The sequence below is a fragment of the Scyliorhinus torazame genome, chromosome 6 (assembly GCF_047496885.1).
Source record: "Scyliorhinus torazame isolate Kashiwa2021f chromosome 6, sScyTor2.1, whole genome shotgun sequence".
Lineage (NCBI taxonomy): Eukaryota > Metazoa > Chordata > Chondrichthyes > Carcharhiniformes > Scyliorhinidae > Scyliorhinus > Scyliorhinus torazame.
The window spans coordinates 191583254-191597592 of record NC_092712.1 but is presented as its reverse complement, the minus strand read 5'-3'; the positions used below and the strand labels follow the sequence as shown (position 1 = coordinate 191597592).

Sequence of the window (14339 nt, the reverse complement as noted above, 5' to 3'; positions counted from 1 at the left end):
AGGTGCTCCGGAAAGTGAACGCCTCCACCTCGTGTGTGAGGTTGGGGCTGATACAGCTGAAGGTGGTATATAGAGCACACACTTCACGAGGGCGAGGATGAGCCGATTCTTTGAAAGGGTAGAAGGTGTGTGTGGACGGGGGCCCCTCAAATCACATTCATATGTTTTGGTCCTGTCCAAAGCTGGAGGATTACTGGAAAGAGGTTTTTAGGGTAATCTCTAAAGTGGTGCACGTGAAACTGGACTCGGGCCCTCGGGTGGCCATATACGGGGTATCGGACAAGCTGGGGTTGGAAACAGGTGGAGGGGCTGATGTTGTAGCCTTCACCTCGTTGATCGCCCAAAGGCAGATCCTGATGGATTGGAGAGAAACCTCTCCACTCTGTGCCCTGGCGGGGGAACTGTTGGAATTCTTGACTCTTGAGAAGGTTAAGTTTGAACTGAGGGGAAGGATGGAGGGGTTCTACAATTCATGGGCATTATTCATTATGCACTTTCAAGAACTGGATAACATCGAACATTAGTTGTGGGGGAGGTTGGGAGCGTTGGGGGGAGGGGTGCGGTGTGTGTTAATGGTGACTATGGGTGATTCCTGATTCCTTTCTGTCATTTGTTTATGTGAACATGCGGGCTAATGTTTGGGGTTTGATGGGAGGTGGGATCGTTGTTATTGATATGGGGATTGACATATTTGTTCCTGATTATTGTTTATTGTTGTTGGGTGTAAATTTGGGAGAAAATGTGAAAAAGGAGAATAAAAATATTTTTTTTAAAACGAGAACATCAGAACGAAAGCAGAAGCAAAAGCATACTTTGACAAGCAAACAGGCATAAGGGAACCAAGATTTGAGGATGGAGATCAGGGGCGCAATTCTCCACAAACGGCGCGATGTCCGCCAACTGGCGCCCAAAACGGCGCCAATCAGACGGGCATCGCGCCGCCCCAAAGGTGCGGAATGCTCCGCATCTTTGGGGGCCGAGCCCCAACATTGAGGGGCTAGGCCGGCGCTGGAGGTATTTCCGCCCCGCCAGCTGGTGGAAACGGCCTTTGTTGCCCCGCCAGCTGGCGTGGAAATGACATCTCCGGGCGGCGCATGCGCGGGAGCGTCAACTGCCGCTGACAGTTTCCCGCGCATGGGCAGTGGGGAGAGTCTCTTCCGCCTCCGCCATGGTGGAGACCGTTGCGGAGGCGGAAGGGAAAGAGTGCCCCCATGGTACAGGCCCGCCCGCGGATCGGTGGGCCCCGATCGCGGGCCAGGCCACCGTGGGGGCACCCCCCGGGGTCAGATCGCCCCGCGCGCCCCCCAGGACCCCGGAGCCCGCCCACGCCGCCTTGTCCCGCCGGTAAATAGGTACTCTAATTTACGCCGGCGGGACAGGCAATTTATCGGCGGGATTTCGGCCCATCCGGGCCGGAGACTCGAGCGGGGGTCCCGCCAACCGGCGCGGCGCGATTCCCGCCCCCGCCGAATATCCGGGACCGGAGACTTCGGCAACCGGCGGGGGCGGGATTCACGGCGGCCAACGGCCATTCTCCGACCCACTGGGGGGTCGGAGAATGACGCCCCAGATTTGAATCAAAGGCTCAAACTCTGATCACAAACTTTCATCATGGCCAAGCCTTCATTCTTGCCTGAGGTATCCATTAGACTGTTGATAGAGCAGTGCTCCAAAGAAAACATTGCTTGATTGACAGCTCTTGCTCCAATCTTTTCTATTAGTGCAATATTAATTTGCAAAAGATAAGGGGCGAAATTCTCCGTTATCGGCGGAAAGTCCGCCGATCGGCGCAAATCCGACTTGCGTCACGTCGGAAAAATGGGTCGATAGTCTCCGGCCCGAAATGGGCTACCAGCGACGTAACGGGATCCGCGCTTGCGCAATGGTTCACGCCGTAACGGCTCATAAGGCCGCGCTGCTCCCCCCCACCCAACCGCAACACCCGACCGCAACACCCGACTGGATGGCTGGCCGTCGAACAGCCCCGAGGTTCGAGTCACGCGATGTGGAGGCGCTCCTGGACGCGGTGGAGCAGAGGAGGGACGCCCTGTATCCCGGGCACGGCCGCAGAGTTGCCCCACGCCACAGCCGGCGTCTGTGGAGGGAAGTGGCAGAGGCCGTCACCACTGTGGCCCTGACACCACGGACAGGCACCCAGTGCCACAAGAAGGTGAACGACCTCGTCAGAGCAGGCAGGGTGAGCCTCCCCATACCCCCCCTCCCCATATCCCCCATATCCCCCTCCCCATATCCCCCCTCCCCCATATCCCCCCTCCCCATGTCCCCCCTCCCCCATATCCCCCATCCCCCCTCCCCCATATCCCCCCTCTCCCATATCCCCCATATCCCCCCTCCCCATATCCCCCTCCCCCATATCCCCCCTCCCCATATCCCCCCTCCCCCATATCCCCCATATCCCCCCTCCCCCATATCCCCCCTCCCCATATCCCCCCTGCCCCATATCCCCCCTCCCCCATATCCCCCATATCCCCAAGTGAATCCAGCCCTAACCTTAACCTCTGCAATGCACGCGCAACCGATGGCGTGCAGTCATATACCTGCCTAACACTGTTACCTTTTACCCCCGCCCCCCCCCCACAGGAGAAGCGCGCACACAGCAATAGGGAGCATGTGAGGACTGGAGGAGGGCCCGCTGATGAGAGGCCACTGACCGTACACGAGGGAAGGGCCCTGGAACTGGCTGGCGGACCTGAGGACCGGGAGTTTGGTGATGTTGAGGTCGGGGGCGTACTAGCGAGTGAGCCACCGACAGCCCGTCCCCATATCCCCCCGCCCCTATATCCCCCTCCCCCGTAACACCTGAGCACTGCCTGATGTCTAACCATGCATGCTTCATTGTGTATCGCAGGACCAAACGTCCAGGCACCCATCCCCGCAGATGCAGACCGCCCGCAGGATGCCCCTCGGAGACCACAGGAGACGGAGAGACCCGCACCCTCCAGCATGCGACGCCCGCAGGATGCCCCTCGGAGACCACGGGAGACGGAGAGACCCGGACCCTCCAGCATGCGACGACCGCAGGATGCCCCTCGCACACCACGGGAGACGGAGAGACCTGGAGCAACAGGGAGACGACACCCCCGTCACGTGCGGGAGCGACCACCCAGCGACGAGGGGGGCAGCCACAGGCCCCCGTCACATCCGAGCCAGGACACCACTACCCAGGACACCACGACCCAGGACACCACTACCCAGGACACCACTACCCAGGACACCCCTACCCGGGACAGCACTACCCAGGAAGACGAAATACCGGACAGTGACTCAGAGTGGAGTGGGGGGAGACGAACCCCCACCCCAAAGTGCCATGGACTCAGAGTGGGACGAAGAGCACGACACAACGCCACTGCTGTCACCAACACCCTCCACCATCGCAGAAACACTCACTTTAGTGACGAGGCGTCTGGTACACTCACTGGTGCGCACAACACAGCCGTCCCGGTACAGCAGCAGAGGGACCGGGCGGTCGGAGGGTAGCCCAGCCCAAGCGAACATCTGCCGCCCAGATGGATCCCGGGTTCCTGCAGTTCCCACACCCACACATAGATCCGATGCAACCACCGACCCGGAGACGAGCGAAGAGGGTGATGGGCGGCTTGCGGCGGCTGCGGTCGCAGGTGGAGGAGTCCACCCGCGTCCAAGAGCTGGGAGTGGTGCCGGTCATGCGTGCCACCCAGGCCGACACCGCACGGGTGGCGTCCGCGGTGGAGGCAATGGGTGCGACGGTGTCAGACATGGGGAACGGTTTGCGAGGCCTGGGGCCTTCCGTGCAGGCGGCGTCTGTGGCCCAGGAAATGGCTGCCCTCTCACAGGAGGCCATGAGCCAGTGCCAGCGCCAGATGACAGAGGCGCTCAACGCCATTGCCCAGTCTCTGCAGGCCATGGCCCAGTCTCAGCAGGCCATGGCCCAGTCTCTGCAGGCCATCGCTGAGGGCATCGGCGCCAGTGGCCATGTGCGAGCCGGCGTTGCACTGTCACAGACAGGGTTTGCCAACCCCCTGGGCTCCATGGCTGCAAACCTGCAGACCCCTGTCGATACCAGCACGGGCCTCCAGGACTGGCAGCACCAGATGTCGGGGGGGCGTCGGATGGCCAGTCCGTTCGCATCCCCCACCCATGTAGAGGCCTGGGGGCCATCGGGCACCCCGAGGGAGGAGGAGGTGGTGTGGTCCGTCCCGGCTCCCTCTGTAGGGGAGGTCCCGGTACACCGCGACACCTCGGACTCCCCCCCTTCCGTCCCAGGTGCATCGGGTGGGCAACGGGCAGGACAGGCTGGCAGCTCGCCATCCCAGTCGCCCGGGCCGCAGCCTGGCCCATCTAGGCCAGGACGCCCCAGGAAACGGCCGCCAAAGGGATCCAGTGTCAGAGGGCAGGAATCACAGGAGTCCACCTCCAGTTCTGCTGTACCGTCTGGGGAACCACGTAGACGTAGTCAAAGGGCCCGTAAGGCCAAACAATTAGACACTGAGTAAGTTGGCACGGGTGCAGGGCACAGATGAGTTTTAGGGGCTAGGGCACGTGCATGAACTCCTTTGGTTATTAAAGTCAATGTTACACCTACCGAAGCTGCCTTTGTGCTCTGTCCAAAGTGTGCGGGAGTGTCATGTACGTTGAACGCAAGTGTGTGTGTGAGGGGTGGTCTTACCTCAGCCCCAGGTGAGTCTGCCCCCTTCCCCCTGGGCCGCCATCAACATCCCCCGGGCAGAGGACGGGACCGTGCGCTGCAGTGTCACAGCCGCATGCAGGAATGGTCCGGGTGGATGGTGGTACTGTGGCCATGGGTCAGACATAGTCCAACGATGTAGAGCCAGGAGCTCATCGCAGGGCGGGTTGTCATCATCCTCCATGGCCTGCGATAGACACGCGTCCACCCGCAACTGTGTGAGCCCGGCCCGTTGTGCCGCAGGTGGATCGGCAATGGGGGGGGGGGGGTGGTGTGCATGCGGGTGGGGTGGGTGGGGTTGGGGAGGGGGGTGAGGGTGCTGGGTGGGTGGATGGGTGGGGGGTGTGGGTGGTCGGCTGTTGCCATGGTGCGCGGTCTGTGGCCATACTACCCGATTCCCACGCCCATCTAGTCAGTGAAGCGGGCTTCTATCAGTCTGTCCCGTGCCCGCTGGGCCAGCCGCTAACGGTGGACAGCCATCCGCCTGTGTCTACCCCGTCTGCCCTGACCATTGCCCCCATCCACCTCATCTGGGGACGACTGGGCCTCTTCCTGCTGCTCCTCCACTCCGCCCTCCTCTGCCTGCGGCACATTGCCCCTCTGCTGGGCTATGTTGTGCAGGACGCAGCACACCACAATGATGCGGCCGACCCTATCTGACCGATACTGGAGGGCGCCCCCAGAGAGGTCCAGGCACCTGAAACGCATCTTCAGCACGCCAAAGCACCTCTCGATCACTCCCCTTGTCGCTACATGGGCATCATTGTAGCGGTTCTCCGCCTCATTGCGTGGCCTCCGTATAGGCGTCATCAGCCACGATCGCAATGGGTAGCCCCTGTCGCCCAGCAACCAGCCCCTCAGCCGGGGATGGCGTCCCTCGTACATGCCGGGGATGGATGACCGCGACAACGCGAATGAGTCGTGTACACTGCCTGGGTGATGGGCGCAGACGTGCAGGATCATCATGCGGTGGTCGCAGACCACCTGTACGTTCATCGAATAGGTCCCCTTCCTATTAGTGAACACGGCCCTGTTATCTGCAGGTGGCCGCACGGCGACGTGCATCCCATCGATCGCGCCCTGGATCATGGGGAACCCGGCCACGGCAGAGAAGCCCACTGCCCGGGCATCTTGGCTGGCCCGGTCCACGGGGAAGCGGATGTAGCGGTGCGCCATGGCATATAGGGCATCTGTCACTGCCCGGATGCACCGGTGCACCGATGTCTGCGATATGCCGGACAGGTCCCCACTCGGTGCCTGGAATGACCCCGTTGCATAAAGGTTCAGGGCCACCGTAACCTTGACGGACACGGGGAGAGGGTGTCCCCCGCCAGTGCCACGCGGTGACAGGTGTGCCAGCAGGTGGCAGATGTGTGCCACGGTTTCCCGGCTCATCCGGAGTCTCCTCCTTCATTCCCGGTCCGTGAGGTCCTGGTATGACTGCCGGGGCCGGTACACACGGGGCGCCCTCGGGTGCCTCCGTTGCCGTGGGGCCGCGACGTCCTCCCCCCCCCTCCTCGTCCTGTCGGTCAGGTGTCCCTCCAGCCTGGGCGGCTGCCGCCTGCCCCTCTGCGGCAGCCTGCGCCGCCTCTCTGGCACACTCCTCCTCCTCCTCATCCAGGGCAACATAGACATGAGCAGCTGCCACCACGGCGGCCAACATCGCTGGATGATCTGAAAACATGACGGCCTGGTGGGGGGGAGGGGAACGACGACATGTCATCATTGCCCATATCCCCTCCTCCCCCCAGCCAGGTGGCATGGACCGCATGGGTCCAACTGTTGGAGGCTGGCACTTGGCCAGGTGGACCAGCTCACTTGCCCTCCCATCCCCCTCCTCGGCACGGACCCCCCCCCCAAACCTCCACCCCGGCACGGACACCCCCCCCCAACCTCACCCCGGCACGGACCCCCCCCCAACCTCCACCCCGGCACGGACGCCCCCCCACCTCCACCCCGGCACGGACCCCCCCCCAACCTCCAACCCAGCACAGACCCCCCCCCCCCAACCACCACCCCGGCACGGACCCCCCCTCAACCTCACCCCGGCACGGACCCCCCCCAACCTCCACCCCGGCACGGACCCCCCCCCCCAGCCTCCACCCCGGCACGTACCCCCCCCCCCAACCTCACCCCGGCACGGACCCCCCCCCCAACCTCCACCTCGGCACGGACCCCCCCCCCCAACCTCCACCCCAGCACGGACCCCCCCCCCAACCTCCACCCCGGCACGGACCCCCCCCCCAACCTCACCCCGGCACAGACCCCCCCCCAACCTCCACCCCGGCATGGACCCCCCCCAACCTCCACCCCGGCACGGACCCCCCCCCGCAACCTCCACCCCAGCACGGACCCCCCCCAACCTCCACCCCGGCACGGACCCCCCCCCAACCTCACCCCCCCCCCCCCCAACCTCCACCCTGGCACGGACCCCCCCCCCAACCTCCACCCCAGCATGGACCCCCCCTCAACCTCCACCCCAGCACGGACCCCCCCCAACCTCCACCCCGGCACGGACCCCCCATCCACCTTCCTTGGCACGGACCCCCTCCCGGCACTCCCCCGGAGCCCAGCCTACTCTAACCATCCCCCCCCGCCGCACACACACACACACAAGCCGAGACACACCTCTCCTCACGCATTCAGACTGCGGCCACGCCATTGCCTGCCCAGAGCCAACCCCCCAGGCCGTCACTCACTCCACGCTGGTCGGCGTGAGCCTGGAGCACCGGGTCACGCCGATGAAAAGGAGGTTTAATTTACGTCGACGTGAACGGTCATCACGTCGACGGGACTTCGGCCCATCCGGAAGGGAGAATATCGGCAGGCCGAAAATCGGCTGCCTTGCGCAGACCTGTGACATTCTCCGCGGCAGCAGCGACATTAACGCCCCGCCGACTTTTCTCCCTTCGGAGACTTCGGCAACCGGCGGGGGCGGGATTCACGGCGGCCAACGGCCATTCTCCGACCCTCTGGGGGGTCGGAGAATGACGCCCAAGAAGTTTCAAGTGCGTGCAGTTTCAACTATTGATACTTTCAAGGCTCAGGATGATTGACACTTTTAGAGGGCTATAGTGAAAGGAGTTTCTTTAAAGAAAATATAAAGTTATAAATGAATGACTGTTTTTAAAATCTTTTACGTACTTTCCATTGATTCTGTACGTTTCATTGGTTCAGTATTGAATTCACAGGTGAATGGATATGGAAGTGGAATCGCTTGGCATGGAGGATATGAGAGGCCATGAGTTGGGTGGGGCATGAGCTGGCATGAATGAGGCATGGAGGCTGTGTAAAGTCTGAGGGTTGAGGCTGGCAGGCTGTTCTTACTATCATTATTACAGCTGCCTTATAAACAGCTACCTCAACCATCTGCAGCCCTGTGCCTGCCTCCAAACAGTTGCCAGGGGTGGTAGTCCAAACTCCGGTCAGAATCTGTGCCCGCCCCCTCCCCCCCCCCGCACATTGACACTTTCTCCGAAGGCACATAGAGCTGGGAAATTCCTCGACTCCCACTACCCGCCTCTGAGATCAAACTCCAGCCTATTATAACATTCTGTTTCTCCCAATGCATTTATTCTAGGTTGATATCACAAGCCCTCCGAAGGTGATTTTATGTGATCTAGACTGTGCTTTATTCATGTATCTAATTTTTTCATAAACATTTTTTTTTGTGCTTACCTTAGACCACAGCACAGCTGACAATGCAAGGAGGGGACTGGCAGCCAGAATTACCAGAGTCAGTTTCCATCCTCTGGCAAAACCAATTATTATGCCTCCTACAAAAGTTGCGATGTACTGGAACAAAAGTCCGATCTTATCACCAATGCCCTCATTGATTTTGTCGATGTCACTAGTAATTGAAAAAACCCACAATAAATTCTAATTAAAACGTTATTTTTTACAGCAACAAAGCTCTTTTGAATAAAAAATACACTTATTTATCCAGTCTGAAAATATGATATCATTCTTACGCTGTTAGTCGTGTGTTGAGTTGCCCAACCGGGTTAACATCAAACCAGGCAATCTCTTTTCTCAGTAAAGTGTGAAAAAATGTCTTTCGTAGCCTTCTCGTCTGTCTGGCTGACGTTATAACCCAAAAGGAAACTTGGATGTAAGCACATAATAGTGCCCCTGCTCCAATTGCAACATAGTAATAGGAAAACCTAGAATGGAAGCAATGAATGTTTCTTTTCTAAAAATAAACACAATTTTCTTCTATTAATAGTAACATTGAAAAAATAGGAGCAGGAGGAGGCCATTCAGCCCTTCGAGCCTGCTCCGCCATTCATTGTGATCATGGCTGATCATCCCAACTCAATAACCTAATCCCACTTTCCCCCATATTCTTTGATCCCCTTCGCCCTAAGAGGGTAAGCATTCCCAAAGCAATGGAGGACAACAATGGGTTTACTCATTTTTTGAGCTTCTGCTGGATTTACACATTTTGATGGGAGGAGACAATCACATTGCTCAGTTGAGAAGGCGCGATAAATATTTCATAGAATTTACAGTGCAGAAGGAGGCCATTCGGCCCATCGAGTCTGCACCAGCTCTTTGAAAGAGCACCCTACCCAAGCCCACATCTCCACCCTATCCCCATAACCCAGTAACCCCACCCAACACTGAGAGCAATTTTGAACACTATGGGCAATTTAGCATAGCCAATCCACCTAACCTGCACATCTTTGGACTGTGGGAGGAAACCGGAGCATCCGGAGGAAACCCACGCACGCACGGGGAGAACATGCAGACTCCGCACAGACAGTGAACCAAGCCAGGAATCGAACCTGGGACCCTGGAGCTGTGAAGCAATTGTGCTAACCACCATGCTACCGTGCTGCCCTATTTGTGTCCTGCACTGCAATGGGGGAAGAGACAAGCGCCTGATGACCTCAAGAACCAGGAAATGGAAGAAGCTCAGCTCCAATGTGGTGTAAATACAAGTATTAGGCGTGTGAAAGACTGGCATTCTTAAGATCTATCCTGAGCAGGGAATCAACAACTTGTGCCTTTCACAGAAAACCTTTTCTCGCAAAGGGCATATCAAGGATGAGATCATGAGTTGCCAATCAGAACCAAAGGTTTGGAGCATGGACAAATTTAGGAAACAAGTTGGCCAGGCCAGCGGCAGAAATGGCATAACTGGGAGCAGAAATCAGAGAACGCCACTGTTCCTGCAGGCAAGGGAGTCAGTAGGGTCGGTTAACTCCATCGATGGACCTTCAACAACACTGGAAGATCAACTTCAGTTTGGACATAAAAGTTAAGTATTACGTTCGGAGCAGGATGTGTGAAGGAAGAAACAGAAACACAGGGAAATAAGGATACTGGTCTGAACTGGTCTTGTACACTTTAAAATGGAACACAAGTAAATCAGGGATTAAGAATACTGGTCCGAACTGGATGTTATAACCCGACCAGAGGTCCTGAGGTCTGTAACCTCAGAGTTTCTGTGGCCTCGCCTAAGTACGATCTCCCTAGATGAGAGGGCAGAGCCATTCCCTTAAACCAGGGGCCTCTGGGATATAAATACCCCGGCACAAGTGTGGGCCGGGGGTGGGAAACCTTTTGGGGAGTAAGAGGTGTAATATTATAGGTGAAATAAATTAGGGTTTTTCTTACAGACATCCTTCTGTGCAGTCACTCGCCTGGAACTTTACACTGGTGACGTGGATGGGATGGGGCCAGGCTGACATGGTCCACCTCCATATGGATTTTGCAGGACCCTTTCTCTTTTTAAAAAATAAATTTACAGTACCCGATTATTTTTTTCCAATTAAGGGTCAATTTAGTGTGGCCAATCCACCTAACCTGCACATATTTGGGTTGCGGGGGTGAAACCCACGCAGACACAGGAAGAACGTGCAAACGCCACACAGACAGTGACTCGGGGCCGGGATCGAACCCGGGTCCTCAGCGCCATAGGCAGCAGTGCTAACCACTACGCCACCAAGCCGCCGAGGCAGGACCCTTTCAAGGGGCCATCTATCTAATTATCATGGACACCCATTCAAAGTGGATGGATGGCCACTGAATGGCCACAACGACACCGCGGGCCACTACTGAGCTGCTCAGACAAATGAAAATCGCTTATTGTCACAAATAGGCTTCGAATGAAGTTACTGTGAAAAGCCCCTAGTCGCCACATTCCGCGCCTTCAAAACCTTTAGTGTTCGCGAGCTTCCCAAAGTATCAGTATCAGACAACGGCACAGCTTTTACGAGTACAGAATTCGCCAACTTCCTGAGTAAAATGGGGTCCGCCATGTACAGACTGCACCTTATCACCCGTCATCCGATGGATTGGCCGAACTGGCAGAACAGACGTTAAAGCTCGGCATGGGAAAACAGACCTCCGAGTTCTCCGCAGATCCGTCTGGCCCGTTTCCTTTTCTATTGTGGACCATGTTAAGTAATGGGTTAAGAGTTAAGGAATGCGTTAAGAGACATTGCAATTAGTTGTCTCATTTATGTTAAGTATCCAATGATTGACACTGATATGTAAAGGGGCTTCAGGTGGCCCTTGGGTCAGGTGATGTGTTGTTAGAGTTTTGAGCAGAAGCTGTGGAAGTGAAATAGAATTAGAATTTAGAATTTACAGTGCAGAAGGAGGCCATTCGGCCCATCGAGTCTGCACCGGCTCTTGGAAAGAGCACCCTACCCAAGGTCAACAGCTCCACCCTATCCCCATAACCCAGTAACCCCACCCAACACCAAGGGCAATTTTGGACACTAAGGGCAATTTATCATGGCCAATCCACTTAACCTGCACATCTTTGGACTGTGGGAGGAAACTGGAGCACCCGGAGGAAACCCACGCACACACGGGGAGGATGTGCAGACTCCGCACAGACAGGGACCCAAGCCGGAATCGAACCTGGGACACTGGAGCTGTGAAGCAATTGTGCTAACTACACTGCTACCGTGCTACCATAAATGGTGTTTGGTGAAAAGGAACAGGACTTTTGACTCTTCATCCAACGGTAACTAAAACATCTAACAATGGTAGCAGAGGATGGTTTGAAAGATACACTTTTCCTGAACAAACCAAGGAGTGAGTGAGAAGGAAAAAAATGAAGGGATATATGGCCGAACCCAGGATAAAGATGGCTTATTTCCTGAAAGGGAATCGTACGACCAATGCAGAAGTGCAGTAGTTATGTGGATTAAGGTAACTGATTTGGGAAAGAGAAAACAAGGTATGGCATTGACTCTTTCTTTACCATATGGCAGTAAAATCCAAAACAAAGTGTTTTCTGAGCTAGACTCTGAGTTAGACTCAGAAGAAGATCTGGACTCTTTTACGGATGGATACGATTTATAAGAAAGATGACTTGTTAAGTGCGTATGAAGCATGGTCGGATTTTGATAAGTTCCGTAAAATAGAGGAACTCTCCATGGAAGACTATATAATGGAATTTGGCAGACTATATAAAAGGCTGCAGAAACACTACCTGGAATTTCCACAGTCTGTGTTGGCCTTTAAATTACTTGACTGTGCTAGAGTGAGCAACATGGATAGGCTCCTGGTTTTGACAGGAGTTCAGTTTACGGATGAGGATACCTTATTTGATCAGATGACAAAAGGTTTAAAGAAGTTTCTGGGGAAACATTCGATTCCAATGGCCATAATGACTCAAATAGGTCAGCCTGCTATAAAGCAGAATATGATATGAAAGATACACTACTAACAGGATGGTGAAATTGTACAGCTACGAACAGGGCCCAGGACTATAGAAACTATCGAGACAAGGAAATTATGAAGACAGAAACCCAGTTAGAGCTTACAATAGGAAGATGAACCCCAGAAATGCACGGGGCATGATAAATAGATGTTTTCGATGTGACTCTCAATACCATTATGTCTTCAGCTGTCCAAAACGTTATGATAGAGTGTTTGAAGTGACACATGACACGGAAGAGGAAAAAGATAGTGTTCAGAGAGAAGACATTGTCCTATTAACAAGCAGTTTTATGCTGGTAATGAGGATGTTGGTTGCCGAATCCTTCAATTGTGCTGTATTGGACAGTAGCTGCACATCTACTGTGTGTGGAATTGACTGGTTAAAATGTTACCTGGACTCCTTGAATGCTGAAAGTCGTAAAAAGGTTAAGGAATTTGAAAGTTTTCAGGTTTGGGGTTGATAATACTCTAAAGTCACTGAAAAGAGTGGTGATCCCTTGCAATATTGCCAGAGTGAATCATTTCATTAGCACGGATGTTGTATCAAGTGAGATACCTTTGCTTCTGAGCAGACCATCGATGAAGAAAGCACACATGAAACTGGATATGGAACAGGATAAGGAAACAGTTTTTGGAAAGACAGTGAACTTACAATTTACACACTATTGTATTCCATTACTGACAACAAATATTTCAAGTAGAGTGGTTAATGGCAGTTGAAACTGGAACTTGCGCTGATAAAAAGCTTGTTGTATTAAAACTGCATAGGCAATTTGCACATCCTTCTCCTTGGAGGCTGAAAAATGTCTTAAAGGATGCAGGGGTAAGGGATGAAGACTACACTAAACTGGTAGAACAGGTTAGTGATTGCTGTTAAGTTTGTAGGAAGTACAGAAGGACACCAGCATGACCGATGGTAACCCAACCTTTGGCCAGGGTTTTTAACGACACTGTGGCCATGGACCTTAAGATCTGGGATAAGGCCATTTTTCCGAAAGGACAACGACCAAAAGTTGGTACAAAAGTGACATACTTGCCTGAAGGGTCTAGTCAATGGAAGGATGCAACTGTTATTAGTAGAGCAGGGAAGGCTACTGGAAAGTATAAACATTGGTTGAATGTACTGCATTCAGGGGAGGGAGTTAAGACAATGGATTGGGAACATGAAGTTCAAAAATGGAGGGCACAGAAATGCAGTGCTAGTTCAGATAGTACATCAGTTAGTGAACAGGTCCGCAGGAAAAGGTCGAGAACTATTGAAAGGACGTCCCACAGCAGAAAGGAAAGATCAAGCAGTAGCAGTATAGAACGAGATACCAGGGGTGAGAGGGGACGTAGTTTATCAAGGTCTCGGAACATGGGTAAGACTACGAATACTAATAAGAGTAGAAACCCACATGCACATGAGATTTTGGTGGCTTCCAATAAATTGGATGAAAAGATATCAAAGATGCTAAACAGCAAGAACTGCATAGTTGGAGTGAATTTGGGGTATACACGGAAGTACCAGATAGGGGACAAAGAACTCTATCCCACAGATCGATTTGCACGGAAAAGGTTCTTCTGGATGGAACTTATAAGGCAAAGGCCAGGCTTGTGGCAAGGGGATTTAAAGAAAGCTTAGAAGACCAGGATTTAGGGTAGATTCACCAACAGCAGGAAAGGTTAATTTTAAAGATCTTCTTAGCTCTATTAGCCACAAAGGCATGGGAATGCAAATCTACAGATAGAAAATCTGCCTTCTTGCAGGGGCATCAGCTCCAGAGAAACATTTTTCTCTGTCCTCCTAAAAACGCAGCTAACACAGAAGGGGTACTCTGGAATTTGAACAAATGTGTCTACGGTTTAAATGTTGCATCTAGAGTCTGGTATTTTTCGGTAAGGTCAGTTTTGTTAAAGTTAGGCTGTTGCCAGTTGAAAGCAGATCCGCTAATGTTTTACTGGCACTATAAAGGAAACCTTTCTGGCATCT

General features: G+C 54.4%; 1 protein-coding gene across 2 annotated transcripts in view; it reads right to left on the bottom strand.

Moving 5' to 3' along the window:
- Positions 1–14339, bottom strand: part of LOC140425196 (ATP-dependent translocase ABCB1-like) — a 176845-nt gene that overhangs the window by 134922 nt on the left and 27584 nt on the right. For both annotated transcript variants that reach the window (XM_072509206.1, XM_072509205.1), the window contains 2 exons: positions 8656–8847; positions 8363–8534 (listed from right to left, as the gene is read on the bottom strand). In XM_072509206.1, coding sequence (XP_072365307.1) covers positions 8363–8534; positions 8656–8847 — 364 coding nt within the window. The remainder of the gene's footprint in view (positions 1–8362; positions 8535–8655; positions 8848–14339) is intronic.